The sequence below is a fragment of the Coenobita brevimanus genome, chromosome 17 (assembly GCF_032717465.1).
Source record: "Coenobita brevimanus isolate Jiangsu-jjx chromosome 17, ASM3271746v2, whole genome shotgun sequence".
NCBI classification, from domain to species: Eukaryota; Metazoa; Arthropoda; class Malacostraca; order Decapoda; family Coenobitidae; genus Coenobita; species Coenobita brevimanus.
This window is the reverse complement of record NC_136970.1, coordinates 2,769,132-2,786,631: the sequence shown is the minus strand read 5'-3', so window position 1 is coordinate 2,786,631 and position 17,500 is coordinate 2,769,132. Positions and strand designations below refer to the sequence as shown.

Sequence of the window (17,500 nt, the reverse complement as noted above, 5' to 3'; positions counted from 1 at the left end):
AGCAAAAACACACACACACGCAGTAATTGAGAGAGAAAAACAAGCACTAACTGAGCAACCAACATACTAATGGAGCCAAAAAACACGCACTAATCGAGCAAATAAAAAAAAAATCTAATTGTGCCAAAAAAATCACGCAAAAAAAAACACGCGCAATCAGGAAAAAACACGCCCTAATTAAGCAAAAAAGAGAGAGAGAGAAAAAAAAGGCCAATATCGTTATTAATACGAAGAAATGGCTGGACGTTGAGAGAGAGAGAGAGAGAGAGAGAGAGAGAGAGAGAGAAATTCTGGCACTAACAGCATTGGGAGGAGGAGGAAGAGGAGGAGGAGGAGGAGGAGGTGAACAAAGGAAAAGCTGGGCAAGAGGATCACATGGGATAAAAATGAGAGAGAGAGAGAGAGAGAGAGACACACACACACACACACACACACACACACACACACACACACACACACAGTAACATACAAACGATAATACACATCAATCCAGCATAATATCCACGTTCTCTCTCTCTCTCTCTCTCTCTCTATTTCTTCGTGTACCTATCAATATAACTATCTATCGAGTTAGCTATTATCTATCACTCTCAATTACATTTCTTTTCATTTTTCAACCCTCTCTCTATCTCTATAAGTCTATCACTATATTCTATCTATCGGTAGTGGTCTTAGTTTTCTGTCTATGTACCTACGCAACAATTCATTTATTTATTTACAAATCCATACTAATAATAATAATAATAATAATAACAGCAGCAACAGTAGTAGTATAACAATGATAATAATAAATATCAACAAGGAATTAATAATAATAATAATATTAATAATAATAATAATAAATGATAATAAAAAAATAATAGAATAACGTTAATGATACTGTAATAATAATAATAATAATAATAATAAATAATGGAAATAATAATAATAATAATAATAATAATAATAATAATAATAATCACCACCATCATCATCATAAAAATACACAATAACAAAAGCAGTATCTAACCACAAAATAAAATAAAATAAAAATGCTTGCCCAAACGCAAATAAAAAAAAAAATAAAAAAAAAATCCAAACTCACTCCAGAAAAAATCTCGAATTAATTAAACGCATTTTTCGTCCTGATTATTTTTTTTTTCGTGTTTTTCCTTACATGCTGAGGTTGGAATATATGGAGAGAGAGAGAGAGAGAGAGAGAGAGACTCCTTTTCCTCATATAGCTCTCACTCTCTCTCTCACACACACACACACACACACGCTTACAAGAATTTCGTGTAACTCTCTCTCTCTCTCACACACACACACACACACACACACACACACCGCTTACAAGAATTTCGTGTAACTCTCTCTCTCTCTCTCACACACACACACACACACACACACACACACACACACACACACACACACACACACACACACACACCGCTTACAAGAATTTCGACTGAATTCTCTGCACATTCCACAAGCAATGCCTGACTAGTGGAAATATACTCAGTCATATTAGGTTAGAAATGTGCCTGCTCTCCCTCTCTCTCACACACACACACACACACACACACACACACACACACACACACACACACACACACACACACACACACACACACACACACACACACACACACACACACACACACACACCGCTTACAAGAATTTCGACTGAATTCTCTGCACATTCCACAAGCAATGCCTGACTAGTGAAAATACACTCAGTCATATTAGTTTAGAAATGTGCCTGCTCTCTCTCTCTCTCTCTCTCTCACACACACACACACACACACACACATACACACATTTGCAATTACATTAGGTTAGAACTATGCATGCTCTCGCTCTCTCTCTCTCTCTCTCTCTCTCTCTCACACACACACACACACATACACATACACACACACACACACACACATTTGTTTCCTTGCAACTGCTGTCTTTATCATGTTCTATCTTCCCTTTCTATTTAACTCTCTCTCTCTCTCTCGTTTCCTTTCATTTACTGTCTTTACCATGTTCCGTCTTTGTCTTTAATTCCTCTCTCTCTCTCTCTCTCTCTCTCTCTCTCTCTCTCTCTCTCTCTCTCTAAAATCCCTAGGAACTGTCCGCCTCTAAACAACAATCAGCCCAACGCCATGCATGCAGGAGCGAGAAAGTGAGAAAATAAAGATAGGAGGGCGTCTGGTAATCGGGTTAAAGTGAAATGAGAGAGAGAGAGAGAGAGAGAGAGAGAGAGAGAGAGAGAGAGAGAGAGAGAGAGAGAGAGAGAATGTGTGAAAACTGAGATTTATTTCTATCTTTTTTTTTTATTGAAAGATATAAATTGGGATGTTATAGCTCTCTCTCTCTCTCTCTCTCAACATTATTCTCCTTTCTTCCCTTCCCCCTCTCATCTACCCTTATTCCTCTCTCTCTCTCTCTCTCTCACCTACCCTTCTTCCTCTTCTCTCTCCATTCCTTCTTCACCCTCCTCCTCTACATCTTCTCTTTGATCTTCCCTCCCCTTTACCTTCCTTTATTTCTCTCCTTCCCTTCCTCCTCCTTCCTTCCTTTACCCTTCCTTATCTCCTTACACTTCTAGCTTCCTTTGTTCCCTCTCTCTCTCTCTCTCTCTCTCTCTAACTCTCTTCCCCTTTTTCTTTTCTTCTTTCTTATTCAGTTAGTTTTCCTCTCTTTCACTTAATGATATTCTCTCTCTCTCTTTCTCTCTCGTCCTCTTCTCTTCTTTTTCCTCTTCCTTATCTTTCCTCCTCTCTCTCTCTTGCTCTTCCCTCCTCTCCTCTTGATTCCCTCTCTTCGCTCTCTATCTCCAGTCAATTCCATCCTCTTTTCTTGAACTCTTTACCATCCCCTCCTGTCCTTTCATCTCTTTCTCCTTCTCCTCCTCCTCCTCCTCTTCTTCTTCTTCAGCCTTTCATTTTCTTCACTATCTCTTCCTGTCAAATATTATCCTCAATTCTTACTTCCTCTTTTTCTTCCCCTTCATTTTTCTCTTTCTCCTCTTCCTCCTCTCCCTTACTTTCCCTTTTCCTCCACTTCCCTTCCCTCTCCTCTACTCTCAGCCTACTCTCTTTTACATCTCTCCTCTCCGCCTCTCTTCTCTCCCTCTTCTCTTCTACTCTCTAAGTCTTCTCTCCCTTCCTCCCTCTTCTCTTCCACACTCTCAATTTTCTCTCCCTTCCTCCCTCTTCTCTTCCACACCCTCAATTTTCTCTCCCTTCCTCCCTCTTCTCTTCCACTCTCTCAACCTTCCCTCCCTTCCTCCCTCTTCTCTTCCACTCTCTCAACTTTCTCTCCCTTCCTCCCTCTTCACTTCCACTCCCTCCATCTCCTCTCCCTTCATCCCTCTTCTCTTCCACTCTCTCAATTTTCTCTCCCTTCCTCCCCCTTCTCTTCTACTCTCTAAGACTTCTCTTCCTTCCTCCCTCTTCTCTACTCCCTAAGTCTTCTCTTCCTTCCTCCCTCTTCTCTTCTACTCTCTAAGTCTTCCCTCCCTTCCTCCCTCTTTTCTTCCACTCTCTCAACTTTCTCTCCCTTCCTCCCTCTTCTCTTCCACTCTCAATTTTCTCTCCCTTCCTCCCTCTTCTCTTCTACTCTCTAAGTCTTCTCTTCCTTTCCCCTCCACACATATGTTTTCATCCTCTTACTCTTTCTTTTTTTTTCCCTTATCCTCTTCCTTGCTCCACTTCCACAATGTTTCTCTCCCTCTCTCTCTCTCTCCATCTTTTCCTCTCTTCTTCTCTCTTTCTCTCTTCCTCTCTTTCATCATCTGCTTCTTCCTTTCCTTATTAATATTATCTTGACGGCTCGCATTTCCTCTTCTAATCTTATTTTCTCTCTCTCTCTCTCTCTCTCTCTCTCCTTCATATTCTCCCTTTTCCCTCATCTTTTTATTTTCCTTATTTTGTCTTCTTTTTCATGGTTCTTTAACTTCTCTCTCTCTCTCTCTCTCTCTCTCTCTCTCATCCATACCCTCTCTTCCTACTGCCTACCGTTTTATTTAAGCCTCTTTCTTTTACACTCCTCTCTCTCTCTCTCTCTCTTTCTCTCTTCTATCCATACCCTCCTTTTCTTTTGCTTTTCTTTTTATTTAAGCTCCTTTCTTTTACATTCCTCTCTCTCTCTCTCTCTCTCTCTCTCTAACTTTAAAGGGAGTAATTACAAGACAAGGAAGCCAAAAACAGGCCTCTCTCTCTCTTTTTTTTCTCCCTTGTTAAGTTGGTGTTTCCCTAACTACCCAATTCCCCCGCCGTCTCCCCCACCACCAAAGCAATTAGGGGAAAAAGTGAGAGAGAGAGAGAGAGAGAGAGAGAGAGAGAGAGAGAATGATGGAGCAAATATCAGACAAAATCTAAGTACAGAGGACGTAGGGAAAAAGGAAAAAAAAAAAAAACAGCAAAAGACAGCTAAGAAAAGAAATCAAGGAAAAGCAAGGAAAAAAACAAGGAAAAAACAATGAAAAAAGGAAAATCAAGGAAAAATCAAGGAAAAACTAGGAAAAAATCAAGAGAAAAAAACAAGGAAAAAATGAAGGAAAATCAAGGAAAAAATCAAAGGAAAATCAAGGAAATAATGAAGGAAAATCAAGGAAAAAATCAAAGGAAAATCAAGGAAATAATGAAGGAAAATCAAGAAAGTCAAGGAAAAAACAAGAAAAAAAAAAACAAGGAAAAACAAGGAAAAAAGGAAAATCGAGAAAAAAATCAAGGAAAAACAAGTCAAGGAAAAAAAGGAAAACAAAGAAAAAAAATCAAGGGGAAAAAAAGGGAAAACAAGGAAAACATCAAGGAAAACAGGGGGAAAAAAAACATCAAGAGAGGAATATGCAGACCTAGGCAGAGAGGCAGGGAAAAAAAAAGGAAAATTAACTAGGGATTATACATGTGTAGGGAAAAAACTCAGGGAGAAGAGGTAACTGCGCCGCTTAGTACTCTATATTCTTAAGAGGCTGCTCGGTGGCGGGGAAAATTATAGGGGAAAAAAACGGAGAGTGGAAACTGTACAGGGGGAAGAAGCTAGGGAAATTATGCAGGAAAAAAAAAAAAAGCGCTAAGTGGGGAAAATTATGGGGGAAGAATTTTAACAGGTGGAAATATGGGGGAAATTTGTAGTATGGGAGCACGCACGCACACGCAAGGAGCACACACACACACACACACACACACACACACACACACACACACACACACACACACACACACAAAAGAGGCAGACGAAAACAAGCACTCACACAAAAGCACGGCACAAATCTCTCTCTCTCTCTCTCTCTCTCTCTCTCTCTCTCTCTCTCTCTCTCTCACACACACAATGAAACTACCCAGGTCTATTTTTTACTCAGGTTTTCATGCATACCTCTCTCTCTCCCTCTCTCTCTCTAGCAGTCATGTGTAGTTCTAACAATCTTGTGAAGGTGATTGGATGGTTAATATCACTAATGACGTAATATTTATAACCTCAAATCCACGGCGTCTGGTAAGTGGTGGAAGAACAAGTCATTAAATTCTCAAAATGCCTGCAAAATTAATAACCTTTCAAAATATATACAAAAAAATATATATATAGCCTTTCAAACACACACACACACACACAAAATCAAAATACTTACCAAAAATAATTAACCTTTTAAAATACAAAAAAATATTATACTCTCAAAAAACTTACAAAAATCATTAAACTTTCAATATACCTACAAAAATAAACTTTTAAAATACAAAAAATATTTTCAAAAAAATTACAAAAATAATCCTTTCAAAATACAAAAATATTTAAACTTTCAAAATACAAAAAGCAATTAAACTTTCAAAAAACTTTACATTAATTATTACTTTAAAAACTTATGAAAATAAAAACTTTCAAAATACAAAAAAAAAAAAACTACCAATATGAAAAAAGTAAACTTTGAAAAAACTACAAAACTAAACTTTCAAAATACAATAATAAACCTTCACAATACTTACAAAAATAATCTTCAAAAATAAAACTAGAGGCATCCGCAAGGGGGGAGTCACACCAGCCTCGAGCCAATACATACTGCATCTAACATACCGCATCTAACGCAACTCAGAATATGACCTTAACGTTGGCCTACTTTCACCTATTTCAAACTCGTCCGAGATTTTCATCCTTACTACACACCCTTAAAATTTTGTGATGATATCTTCGGCAGTTGCGGAGTTATCATGCTAACAGACAGACATACAAACATAGACAAACTGAAAACAATACCAGCTTTGCTATTGCAGCTGGTAAAAATATTAAACTCTGAAAACACAAAATAACTCGTAATATCCGTAAATAATGAAACTTTCAAAATACTTAAAAAAATGAACTTTCAAGATACTTACAAACTTTGCAGATACCTAAAAATACACTTTCTCAATACTTATGTGTATGTGATGTCTGAAATACTTAAAAAATACACTTTCAAGACACTTATCAAAATAATTAAACTTTCAATATACAAAAATAGGCTTTCAAAATAAGGCACTTACAACAAATAATTAAACTTTCACAGTAAGAATAGTATTAAAACTAGATACTTAAAATGTGTGTGATGTTCAAAATACTTACAAAAATACTTACAAAAACAAATAATTAAACTTTCAAAATAAAGAAAAAAGTAAAATATCTAGACACCAAAATTATTAAACTTTCAAACAGCCTACTTATAAATACAAACTTTCTATATAGTTACACCCCCCAAATAAGTAAACTTTCAAAATAATTACAAAATACACTTTCTGGGTACTTACAAGGTTTGCGTGATGTTGGAGAGGCTGTGAGCCACCAGTATACAAAAATAAAGCTTTCAAAATACTTACAAAAACAATGGAACTTTCAAAAATAAAAAAATACATAAAACTTTCAAAAGAATAATTTAACTTTCAAAACATTAAAATAACTAATTAAAAATAAAAAAAAAACTTTCTACTTACAAATACAGTTTTAATTTTGAAGATACTAACAAAAACTTTCTAGATACAAAAATAAACTTTCTAGATACTTACAAAAATCCACTTTCTCGGTACTTACAATATGTGTGTGATGTTGGAGAAGCCGTGTGCCACCAGCATACAGAAGCCCATTGACGGCATGTACAAGACCCGCTCAGCCACAACGAAGCCCACGGGGAAGAAGAGGTTGCTGGCCGGCAGGAAGGGCACCACCACCAACGCCACTGCCTGGGGGTAAAAGGAGCAACGTGACAGCTGGGTGAATGCAGGAAATGAACGGATCTTGAATTTGGCTCTTGTTAAAATGAACGGATCTTGAATTTGGCTCTCTGTTAAAATGAACGGATCCTGAATTTGGCTCCCATGTTAAATTGCAAGGATCTTAACTTTGTGTCTGTTATTTTGTGTTGTCTCAAAATGAACAGTTCTTGAATTTGGCTCTCTGTTAAAAATGAAAGGATCTTGCATTTGGCTCTCATTAAAATGAATGAAGGCTGAATTTTGCTCTGTTAAAATGAACGGATCTTGAATTTGGCTCTCGCTGAAATTAACACATATTGAATTTGGCTCTCTGTTAAAATGAACGGATCCTGAATTTGGCTCTCTCGTTAAAATAAAAAGATCTTGAATTCGGCTCTCTTGTTAAAATGAACGGATCTTGAATTTGGCTCTCAGTTATGTTGTTCTCTCGAAATGAACAAACCTTGAATTTGGCTCTGTTATTTTTTTTTTTTTTTCTTTGGCCATTGGTTCCTTCTTCCTTTCACTGCAAAAATATTAGTCTCCTATTATCCCCCCTCCAAGAGTAGGGTCTCGTGGCTAGGCTTGAAAATTAAGTACTGTATATTTAAGGGTAAAGTACTATTCTGCTTCTCCTGCTGGCATTAAGTGATCGAAAACCTGATATAATAATAATAATAATGGTAATAATAATAATCATCATCATCATCATCATAATCATCATCACCATCAACAGTAATCATCATCATCATCACATAATAATAATAATAATAATAATGATAATCTCCTTCAAGCCTAACTGCACTGGAGCGAGGATTTCATTTGCCTTAAGTCTATTAAAAAAGTTGAATTAATTTTCTTGTTCGGATCCGATTATAAAAGTTAAATGCAAGAATTGAATTTCTGTGAGAGAGAGAGAGAGAGAGAGAGAGAGAGAGAGAGAGAGAGAATTACCAAAAATTAACATATATCTAGGAATAAACGCTCATTTTTTTAATTTACAAAAAAATCTGAAAAAATGCACATCTGGCTTGTCTAAGGCATTGGGCATGGTATTATTACTATTATTATTATTATTATTATTATTATTATAACTATTTAGTCATCATCATTATATTGTTATCATTATGTAAATAATTTTAATTTCGTATTCTTATTATTCTTTTCACAGTACTTAGCGCGCGCACGCACACACACACGCACACACACACACACACACACACACACACAGAAAGCTTTAATTATCCTTCACCAATCTTATTATGACCACCACCTCTCTCTCTCTCTCTCTCTCTCTCTCTCTCTCTCTTATAAATCTATCATCATCGTTTCTTTTTCCCACTTTCTTTCAATTTTCTCTCTCTCTCTCTCTCTCTCTCTCTCTCTCTCTCTCTCTCTCATAAATCTATCATCATCATCAGTTTCTTTTCCCCACTTTCTTTCAAATTCTCTCTCTCTCTCTCTCTCTCTCTCTCTCTCTCTCTCTCTCTACTGACCATAATGATGACCTGGGCGTGCTGTCTGGGAGCGAGGAAGAGGGCATGATAGGTCAGTCTTCCCAAGCACAGGTAAACTGCTACGGTGCCCAGGTTCCTGTGGGGGTAGTTAGCAGGTAAATTAGCTTCCTGCAGACTAATTAAGGTATACAGGTGAGTCATTAGCCCCTTCGGACTGAGGACATTAGTAGGTCATTAGCTTTTTGTAGGTAATTAGCAGGTAAATTAGCTTCATGTAGACTAATTAAGGTATACAGGTGAGTCATTAGCCCCTTCAGACTGAGGATATTTGGTCATGAGCTTTTGTAGGTAATTAGCATGTCATTAGTTTTTTGTGGGTAATTAGCAAGTAAATTAGCTGTGCAGACTAATTAAGGTATACAGGTGAGTCATTAGCTCCTTCAGACTGAGGACATTAGTAGGTCATTAGCTTTTTGTAGGTAATTAGCAGGTAAATAAGCTTCCTGTAGACTAATTAAGGTATGCAGGTGAGTTATTAACCTCTTCAGACCGAGATGTTCTTTAACACCCTTTCAGATCATAAATTATTTTCATATAAATTTAAAATTGTATGTTTATGATGCAGGTGTGTTTATCAATGTCCTAATATCGTGTTTATTTAAGCAAAGTCTAAAATTACACAAGTTACACGGATAAACGGAAATATTACCCAAATTAATAATAATAATAATAATCAACATCATGATAATAATAAAATAATAATAATAATAATAATAACAATAAAACAGTATAATTATAATAATAATAAAAATAATAAAATAATAAAACAGTATAACAATAATAATAATAATAATAATAACAAAGCATAAAACAATAACATAATAATAGTAATCACCATAACAACAATAATAATAATAATAATAATAATAATAATAATAATAACAACAATAAAACTGCCCCTCCTAACCAAACCCCACCTTTCTATATTATATCATTTTTACCCATCAGAAAAAACAAAGCCTCTATCAATGGTTCAAAGTTTTATATTCCATAAACGCATCTGAAAAAAATTATACAAAAAAAAAAAAAAAGGAAAAATTGTACTATTATTGTTATAAGTCACTGAGAAGCCGAAGAGAATTGTGAAGGATTTATTTACAATTTTATTCAGTAATTCAGTTCTGTTATATTGAGTATGAGTGATGCTATATTGATACTACTACTACTACTACTACTGCTGCTGCGCTACTACTACTACTACCTCTCTCTCTCTCTCTCTCTCTCTCTCTCTCTCTCTCTCTCTCTCTCACAAAAAAAAAAAAAAAAAAAAAAAAAGAGAGAAGGGTACATAAAAAGACCTCACTACGACAAAAGGAGACAAACATGACTTCACATCCACCTCTCTCTCTCTCTCTCTCTCTCTCTCAGTAGTTTTAAGCCTCTGTCACTGCTTCTCTCACGAACTCTACCCTTCTCTCTAACTCCACCCCTATCTCACCCTCTCTTCTACTCTCACCAACTCTACCCTTCTCTGACTAACTCCACTACTCTCTCACCAACACTACCACTCTCTCACTAACACTACCACTCTCTAACTCACTCCACTACTCTCTCACTAACTCTACCACTCTCTCACTATCTCGAACTCTCTCGCGGACCCACCTGACGTCAGCGAAGGACTCCACAAGCGGTATAGTGCCCATCGTCCAATCGCAGCAGAGGGACGAGGGCAGCAGCAGGAGCCAGGCGTTGACCCACAAGAGGTAATTATAGGTGAGTTGGCGTGTGGGGGTCGGGGCAACGCTGGCGGGGTTGTCGAATCTGAAGAGAGAGACAAATGGGTGAGATCAGGGATTGTCCAGATGGTTTGGGTCTCCTAGCACTTCTTCCTTACTATGTTTTTATTTTTTACAGAAGATGAAGAGGATTTTTTTTTTTCTTTTTTACGCTGGATGAAGAGAGGAAGGAAAAACAAATAAAAAAATAACCCATATACCAGATTACAGGTGTCCTCCATTCATAAAAAATCTGTAACAGTTGGACTTGAACAGCTGTAGGTTGAAGTCTGGGGGGAAACAGCTCTGGGGAAGCGAGTTGCAAAGAGATGCAGTTCGGGGAATAAAAGAATTCTGACAGGTGCAGGTTCTGCAATAGGGCTGTGTGACATTCCAGTCATGAGCGCTACCAGATGCCCGTGTAGCACAGGGGAAGACATGGAGAGGTGGCACCATGGACGGAACTTCGTCTGAGCATCTGCCATAAAAGTATCTGTAAAATTATGTAAGGGAGGCACCATTCCTTCTTAACTGTAGGGGAGGTAGTTTATTTGTAATAGTAGGGTTATTAATAAATCTATTAGCTTTGTTTTGAATTTTGTCTAGTTGTTTTAATGCAACCTCTCCACATCCACTCCACAAGGGTGAGCAATATTCAAGCTGAAAGCGTACATGACTCATAAATTATAGCTAACTGCTTGTCAGTGAAGAAGTTACGGAATCTGTACAATAATCCAAGTTAAGTGAGACACCGAGAATTTCAATACTTTTGGAGATGGGAGTATTTGTAGCACTGAAGGTAATATAGGCATCTGACAATATCTGTCTATTAGTAAACTGATGGATGGTATGAGTCAGGAGATTGAGATGTGAGTAGATAGACAGACAGATAGATAGATAGATAATTGTACATGCGTGTGGATGAATATGTTCCACTTCAGTATACACTTTTACTTTTAACTTGGCCTAAAATTGCCATCTCTCCATCTTGAATACCGAGTGGTAAAAACAGATTAATAACAGAATACGATGCTAGTCACGAGGAAGTGCTACGGAGAAGATATAAAGGCGTGGATATTTTTTTCACTGAATTACATGACACAAGATGCAAAACGTAAAAAAATTTGTGCCAAGTGAAAAAACTATGGGCTATATATATTTTTTTTCCTTCATTCCTTTTTTCGTCTCATTCTTTCTTCCTTTTTACTTCTATAATTCCTTCCTTCCTTTTTTTTCACCTTTTCTGGCTTTTTTTCCACCAGATCCTTCCTTCCTTCCTTTTTTTCCTTCTGTTTCCCTTCTTTCCTCCTCTTCTTCCTCCTCCTCTCCTCTCTGCTCTTCTCTTCTCCTCTATGCTCTGCTCTTCTCTCCTTTTCTTCCTTCTCCTCTCTTCTTCTTTCTTCCCTTCTCTCTCCTTTCCTCTCCTCTCTGTTTTCCTCTCCTCTCTTCTCTTCTCTCCTTTTCTGCTCTCCTCTCCTCTCCTCTCTCCTCTTCCCTTCTCCTCTCCTCTCATCTCTGCTCTGCTCTGCTCTGCTCTTCTCTTCTCTTCTCTCCTCTCCTCCTCCTCCAAACACATCATTCCCAGTAGCAATTTCCAGAAGAGTAAATTAAAATGGTTAGAAGCAGCTCAAATTAGGCACTTCAAAGTTTAATAAGGTGGAGGGGAGGGGAGGGGAGGGGAGGGGAGGGAAGGGAGGGGAGGGAGGGGAGAGGAGGGGCAGGGAGGGGAAGGGAGGAGGAGGGGAGGGGAGGGGAAGGGAAGGGAGGGGAGGGGAGGGGAGGGGAGGGAAGGGAGGGGAGGGAGGGAAGAAAAGGAAGGAGGGAAAGGAAGGGAAGGGAGGAAAAGGAAGGGAAGGAAGGAAGGGAGGAAAAGGAAGGCAAGGAAGGAAGGGAGGAAGGAAAAGGAAGGCAAGGAAGGAAGGGAGGAAGGAAAAGGAAAGCAAGGAAGGAAGGGAGGAAAAGGAAGGCAAGGAAGGGAGGGAGGAAAAGGGAGGCAAGGAAGGAAGGAAATGGAAGGAAAGAAAGGGAGGAAAAGGAAGGGAAGGAAGGGAGGAAAAGGAAGGAAAGGATGGTAGGAAAAGGAAGGCAAGGTAGGGAGGAAATGGAAGGAAAGAAAGGGAGGAAAAGGAAGGGAAGGAAGGTGGGAAAAGGAAGGGAAGGATGGTAGGAAAAGGATGGGATGCGGGGTAAGGAAAGGAAGGGAAGGAAGGGAGGAAATGGAAGGAAAGGGAAAGAAAGGAAAAGGCGAGAAGGAAAGGGAGGAAAGACGAGAAGGGAAGGGATGAAAAGGAAGGGAAAGAAGGGAGGGAAGGGAGGGAAATGGAGGGAAGGAAAGGAAGGGAGGAAAAGGAACGGAAGGGAGGGAGGGAAGGGAGGAAAGGAAGGGAGGGAAGGACTGGGACGTGCATTGAGCTGTAGGGTAAAAAGGTAAGGAAAGAGAAAATGTGGGTGAATGGGGAGCTGAAATTGAGGGCTTCGAAGTTTAATAAGATGGAGTCAGGTAGGCACTTGTGGGGAGGGGAGGGGAGGGGAGGGGAGGGAATGAAGAGAAGGAGAGGGGAGGGGAGGAAATGGAGAAAGAGAGGGGTGTGGAGGGGAGGGAATGAAGAAAGAGATGGGTGTGGAGGGGAGGAAATGGAGAAAGAGAGGGGTGTGGAGGGGAGGGAATGAAGAGGAGGAGGAGAGGGGAGGGGAGGAAATGGAGAAAGAGAGAGGAGGGGAGGGGAGGAAATGGAGAAAGCGAGGGGTGTGGAGGGGAGGAAATGGAGAAAGAGAGGGGTGTGGAGGGGAGGAAATGGAGAAAGAGAGGGGTGTGGAGGGGAGGAAATGGAGAAAGAGAGGGGTGTGGAGGGGAGGGAATGAAGAGAGAGAGCGGTGTGGAGGGGAGGAAATGGAGAAAGAGAGGGGTGTGGAGGGGAGGGAATGAAGAGGAGAAGGAGAGGGGAGGGGAGGAAATGGAGAAAGAGAGGGGAGGGGAGGGGAGAGAATGAAGAGAAGGAGAGGGGAGGGAATGAAGAGATGGAGAGGGAATGAAAGGGAGGGGAGGGAATGATGAGAAGGAAAGGAGGGGTGGAGGGGGGAGGGGAGGAAATGAAGAGAATGAGAGGGGAAGGGAGGGGAGAGACTGAAGAGGAGAGGGGAGGAGAGAAACAAAGGGGATGGGAGAGAATGTGGAGAAAGAGGAGGAGGAGGAGGAGGAGGAGGAGGATTACATAGGAAAGCAAACAGCAACAGACCTTATGGTCCTTTCGAGGATGCTTGTTACAGAGAAAACTATGACTACAAGATCTAACTCTACATGCTGAAGGATAAGGAGAGAGAGAGAGAGAGAGAGAGAGAGAGAGAGAGAGAGAGAGAGAGAGAGCAAAAACAAAAAAAGACAAAAAGGAAAGGAGAAGGCAAAGAAAAACGAAATCCCAAATAAATGAAAACGGGAAAAGAAAACAGGGGTAACTTAAAAATAACCATCCACTCACCTAGTAAACACAGGTAACTGCGCTCCCATCACGTGCACCCTCGCCAGCATCAGGCCAAGGGTAGTGGCGACCAAGACGAACATCCTGGGGGCCATGTCTGCCAGCCAGGGGGGGACCGAGCCCTTTCCCGAGACCACCCCCTCGCAAAACTGAATCAGCTCCCATCCTCGCACCTGTAGAGGGGGAGGAAGGTGGTTACTACTTTGAGAGAGAGAGAAATAGGTGCTTACTTGCTCTAACTAGGTGAGAGAGAAAAGGGGCTTACTTCCTACGTACACTTGGGGACAGGTTTTCCTGGTACACCTTGCTATGAGTCAACGAATCCTGGCGTACCCTTACTGCACGGCGTGTACCTGTGTCTAGCCCCGCCCTCAAACCCCCTACCTCCCTCGCCACCCCCACCAAATGCCCACCACGACACACCGTCGATCTCGATACCGAATTAGTTTGTTTCGATGCAAAACCGATGATGTGAGTACGAAGGATGTTTTTATAGGTATGGGAATGTCATACAGGTGTTGGATACATAATGGTGCTAAATGACTACTGCGTCCATTCATGCAGTAACACCAATGAAGAAGAATCCACGAGCGCAGTTTCAGAGCTCCTTGAAGCAGTGAGCCAGTCATCACATCACCAATATAGTGACAGTAACAGGAGCAGTAATGATGTTAGCATACCAAAAATGCCTATCTATAATTTATGCAGTAAGTACCCTGTAGTGAAGTATCACAACATAATCACATGAAGCTGGGTATTATCATATTCTGCCCGACCCACTAACACCTGGGTTTCGGAGGTGTTGTGGTCACTGTGGTAACTGAGAAGGCTTACACGTCTACGCCACTCGTGATGAATCGCAGAGAACAATCTGGTGCTGCGAGGTCGCATTGTCACTCTACGTGACAATGGTCTCTCAGTACGAGCCATCGCTAGGGAAGTTGGTGTGTCCCCCACCACAGTTGCCAAGTGGATAAAGAGGTGGGAGGAGAGTGGCAACTTAGCCGACATGGGTAAGCTGTGAATTAATGCGACTGTGAAACGAAAACATAATATGTAGTTTTCTTTATATTTATTAACTAAAATGAAGCACATACTAATTTTGCTGTGTCAGTGGCTAATTACTACATTAATATTTGTAGGACTATAGAGATGAAAGTGTTCACTGGCATACTAAATGTCTAAGGATTTCAGTTTTATGCTTTTTAGCTAGGCCAGGGGGTCCACGGAAAACAACCCAGGCAGAGGACGATCTCATTGTCGCGGCGGCTGAAGCTCAGCCCTTGACTAACACGGTGGCCATTCGTGATGACCTTAGGCTGGAGGTTTCAGCGAGAACGGTACGACGCAGACTTCACGGTGTGGGGATTCACCACAGAACTCCAGCGAAAAAGGAGCCGTTGACGGAGCAGCACAAGGCGGGAAGGCTTGCGTTTGCTCAACGTCACGCTGAAAAGGGCATGGAGTATTGGAGCCGCGTCATCTTTACTGATGAGAAATGTTTCTCTTCCATTACACATGGCAGGATGCATTGTTGGCGGAGAAACAGTACACGGTATGATATTCATAATTATTGTTAACGTAAGTCTGCATTTCATCATAGTTTAATTCCGTGTTCATTCGTTATTATTATCTTGTGGAAGTGATGCACATATTGTTAAAGACCAAGGCATAAATACTGTTCTTATAGTAGTTAACAATAAATACGCCTTTGACGTTAATAACAAGTGCATCATAAAATATACTGCCTTATCAATAAAGAAACAAATATGTTTTCTCATTCAGATACGACCCCCGCAACATCGTTGAGGTGGCTCGATCCGGTCACGTCACCTGTAATGTGAGGGGCTGAGTGTCGTTGCATGGCATGGGTGATGTGTTCCACATTGAGGGGAGGCTTACAGCAGCAAAGTATGTTGAGCTGTTGCAGACCTCCTTCTTGCCTTCTCTTAGACAGAGGAATTTCCCTTTCCCAGTGGGGCCTATCCTGTTCATGCATGACCAATGTCCCATTCATATGGCTCGTGTTGTTCAAGAATGGTTTGAAGGACAGGATAACCTTCACCTTCTTGAATGGCCGAGCAAAGGGGCGGACATGAATGTGATTGAGCATGTGTGGGCCCAAATGGTGAACACCTGGAAAATGGGGCAGGAGAGAACACCCCCAGCAACTCATGCAGCACAACAATGCCCTGTGGGAATTAAGCAGACGTAATCCTGAACTGATCCGCGTCCTAGTAAATTCTTTACCTGAAAGACTGCAGAATGTTACTGAAAGACAAGGAGGGTGGTCTAGGTATTAGTAAAATACTGTATATGGCAATATATGTTTTGGGTAATTACGTTGCCATAAATATACTTTCTTATCTCTAGTGATCACTGATATTTTTCTTTCTGTACTAAACTTAATTTACAAAAGCGTGTTATCAGGGTGGTGAAAGTATTAGTGGAATTATAAATATTTTTATGGGAATATGTTCTTTACCTAAACATTTACTTGTTTTTATCACCTCTAGTCGTCATTGACCATATTTTGTTTGGAATAAACAAATTACAAAAAGTGTTGTTATATCCACGATTCCTTTCATATGTAAATCGATAGGTCCTTCTTACCAACAGTTTTCCAAGATAATCGCATATACTAATACCTGTATTACGTTATTATAACCCACGCCCCAAGTGTCTTGTATGTATTGTGGCGTCTGTGTGGACTCTGGAGCTAAATACAACACCAACTTAGCTTCATGTATAATTATTTCCTCCATTCTAGGATACATTAATACAGGTTAATTATATACTGTATGAAAGTATATATTGTGATACTAACATCATTACTGCTCCTGTTACTGTCACTATATTGGTGATGTGATGACTGGCTCACTGCTTCAAGGAGCTCTGAAACTGCGCTCGTGGATTCTTCTTCATTGGTGTTACTGCATGAATGGACGCAGTAGTCATTTAGCACCATTATGTATCCAACACCTGTATGACATTCCCATACCTATAAAAACATCCTTCGTACTCATATCATCAGTTATGCATCGAAACAAACTAATTCGCTATCGAGATCGACGGTGTGTCGTGGTGGGCATTTGGTGGGGGTGGCGAGGGAGGTAGGGGGTTTGAGGGCGGGGCTAGACACAGGTACACGCCGTGCAGTAAGGGTACGCCAGGATTCGTTCACTCATAGCGAGGTGTACCAGGAAAACCTGTCCCCAAGTGTACCTGGAGAGAGAGAGAGAGAGAGAGAGAGAGGGGGTCATGATACTCTTAACCAGGTGGAATACAAGAACTCACCCACATCACCTAGTCGCTTCCGTATCTCTTTCACTGATCTTATGGTGAAAGACTGTCAATACTGTGAAAGTGTAGTGCAAGAGGGAATTATAGTGAGGTTATAGTGGACTGTATCTGAGTTAAATTTAGTACTGGTATTAAGTGGGCGGTGAGGCTGGGGAACTGACAAGAGATCGAGCTGGCTGGATGAATGTTGTGAGAAGTGCATGATCAGGGATTTTGGCACCCCTTTTTAACGTGGCAGCGTCCGGATTGACTCAGTCGGATACGTTTATGTGAAGCTACAGAACGTGGTGAATGTTTTG

At 40.4% G+C, this 17,500-nt stretch overlaps 1 protein-coding gene across 1 annotated transcript in view; it reads right to left on the bottom strand.

Moving 5' to 3' along the window:
• LOC145391226 (protein O-mannosyl-transferase Tmtc3-like) overlaps window positions 1-17,500 on the bottom strand; it is a 318,591-nt gene that overhangs the window by 81,634 nt on the left and 219,457 nt on the right. The window contains exons 6-9 of the mRNA XM_080265902.1: window positions 13,899-14,071; window positions 10,310-10,468; window positions 8,687-8,783; window positions 7,030-7,178 (exon numbers count right to left, since the gene is read on the bottom strand). Coding sequence (XP_080122028.1) covers window positions 7,030-7,178; window positions 8,687-8,783; window positions 10,310-10,468; window positions 13,899-14,071 — 578 coding nt within the window. The remainder of the gene's footprint in view (window positions 1-7,029; window positions 7,179-8,686; window positions 8,784-10,309; window positions 10,469-13,898; window positions 14,072-17,500) is intronic.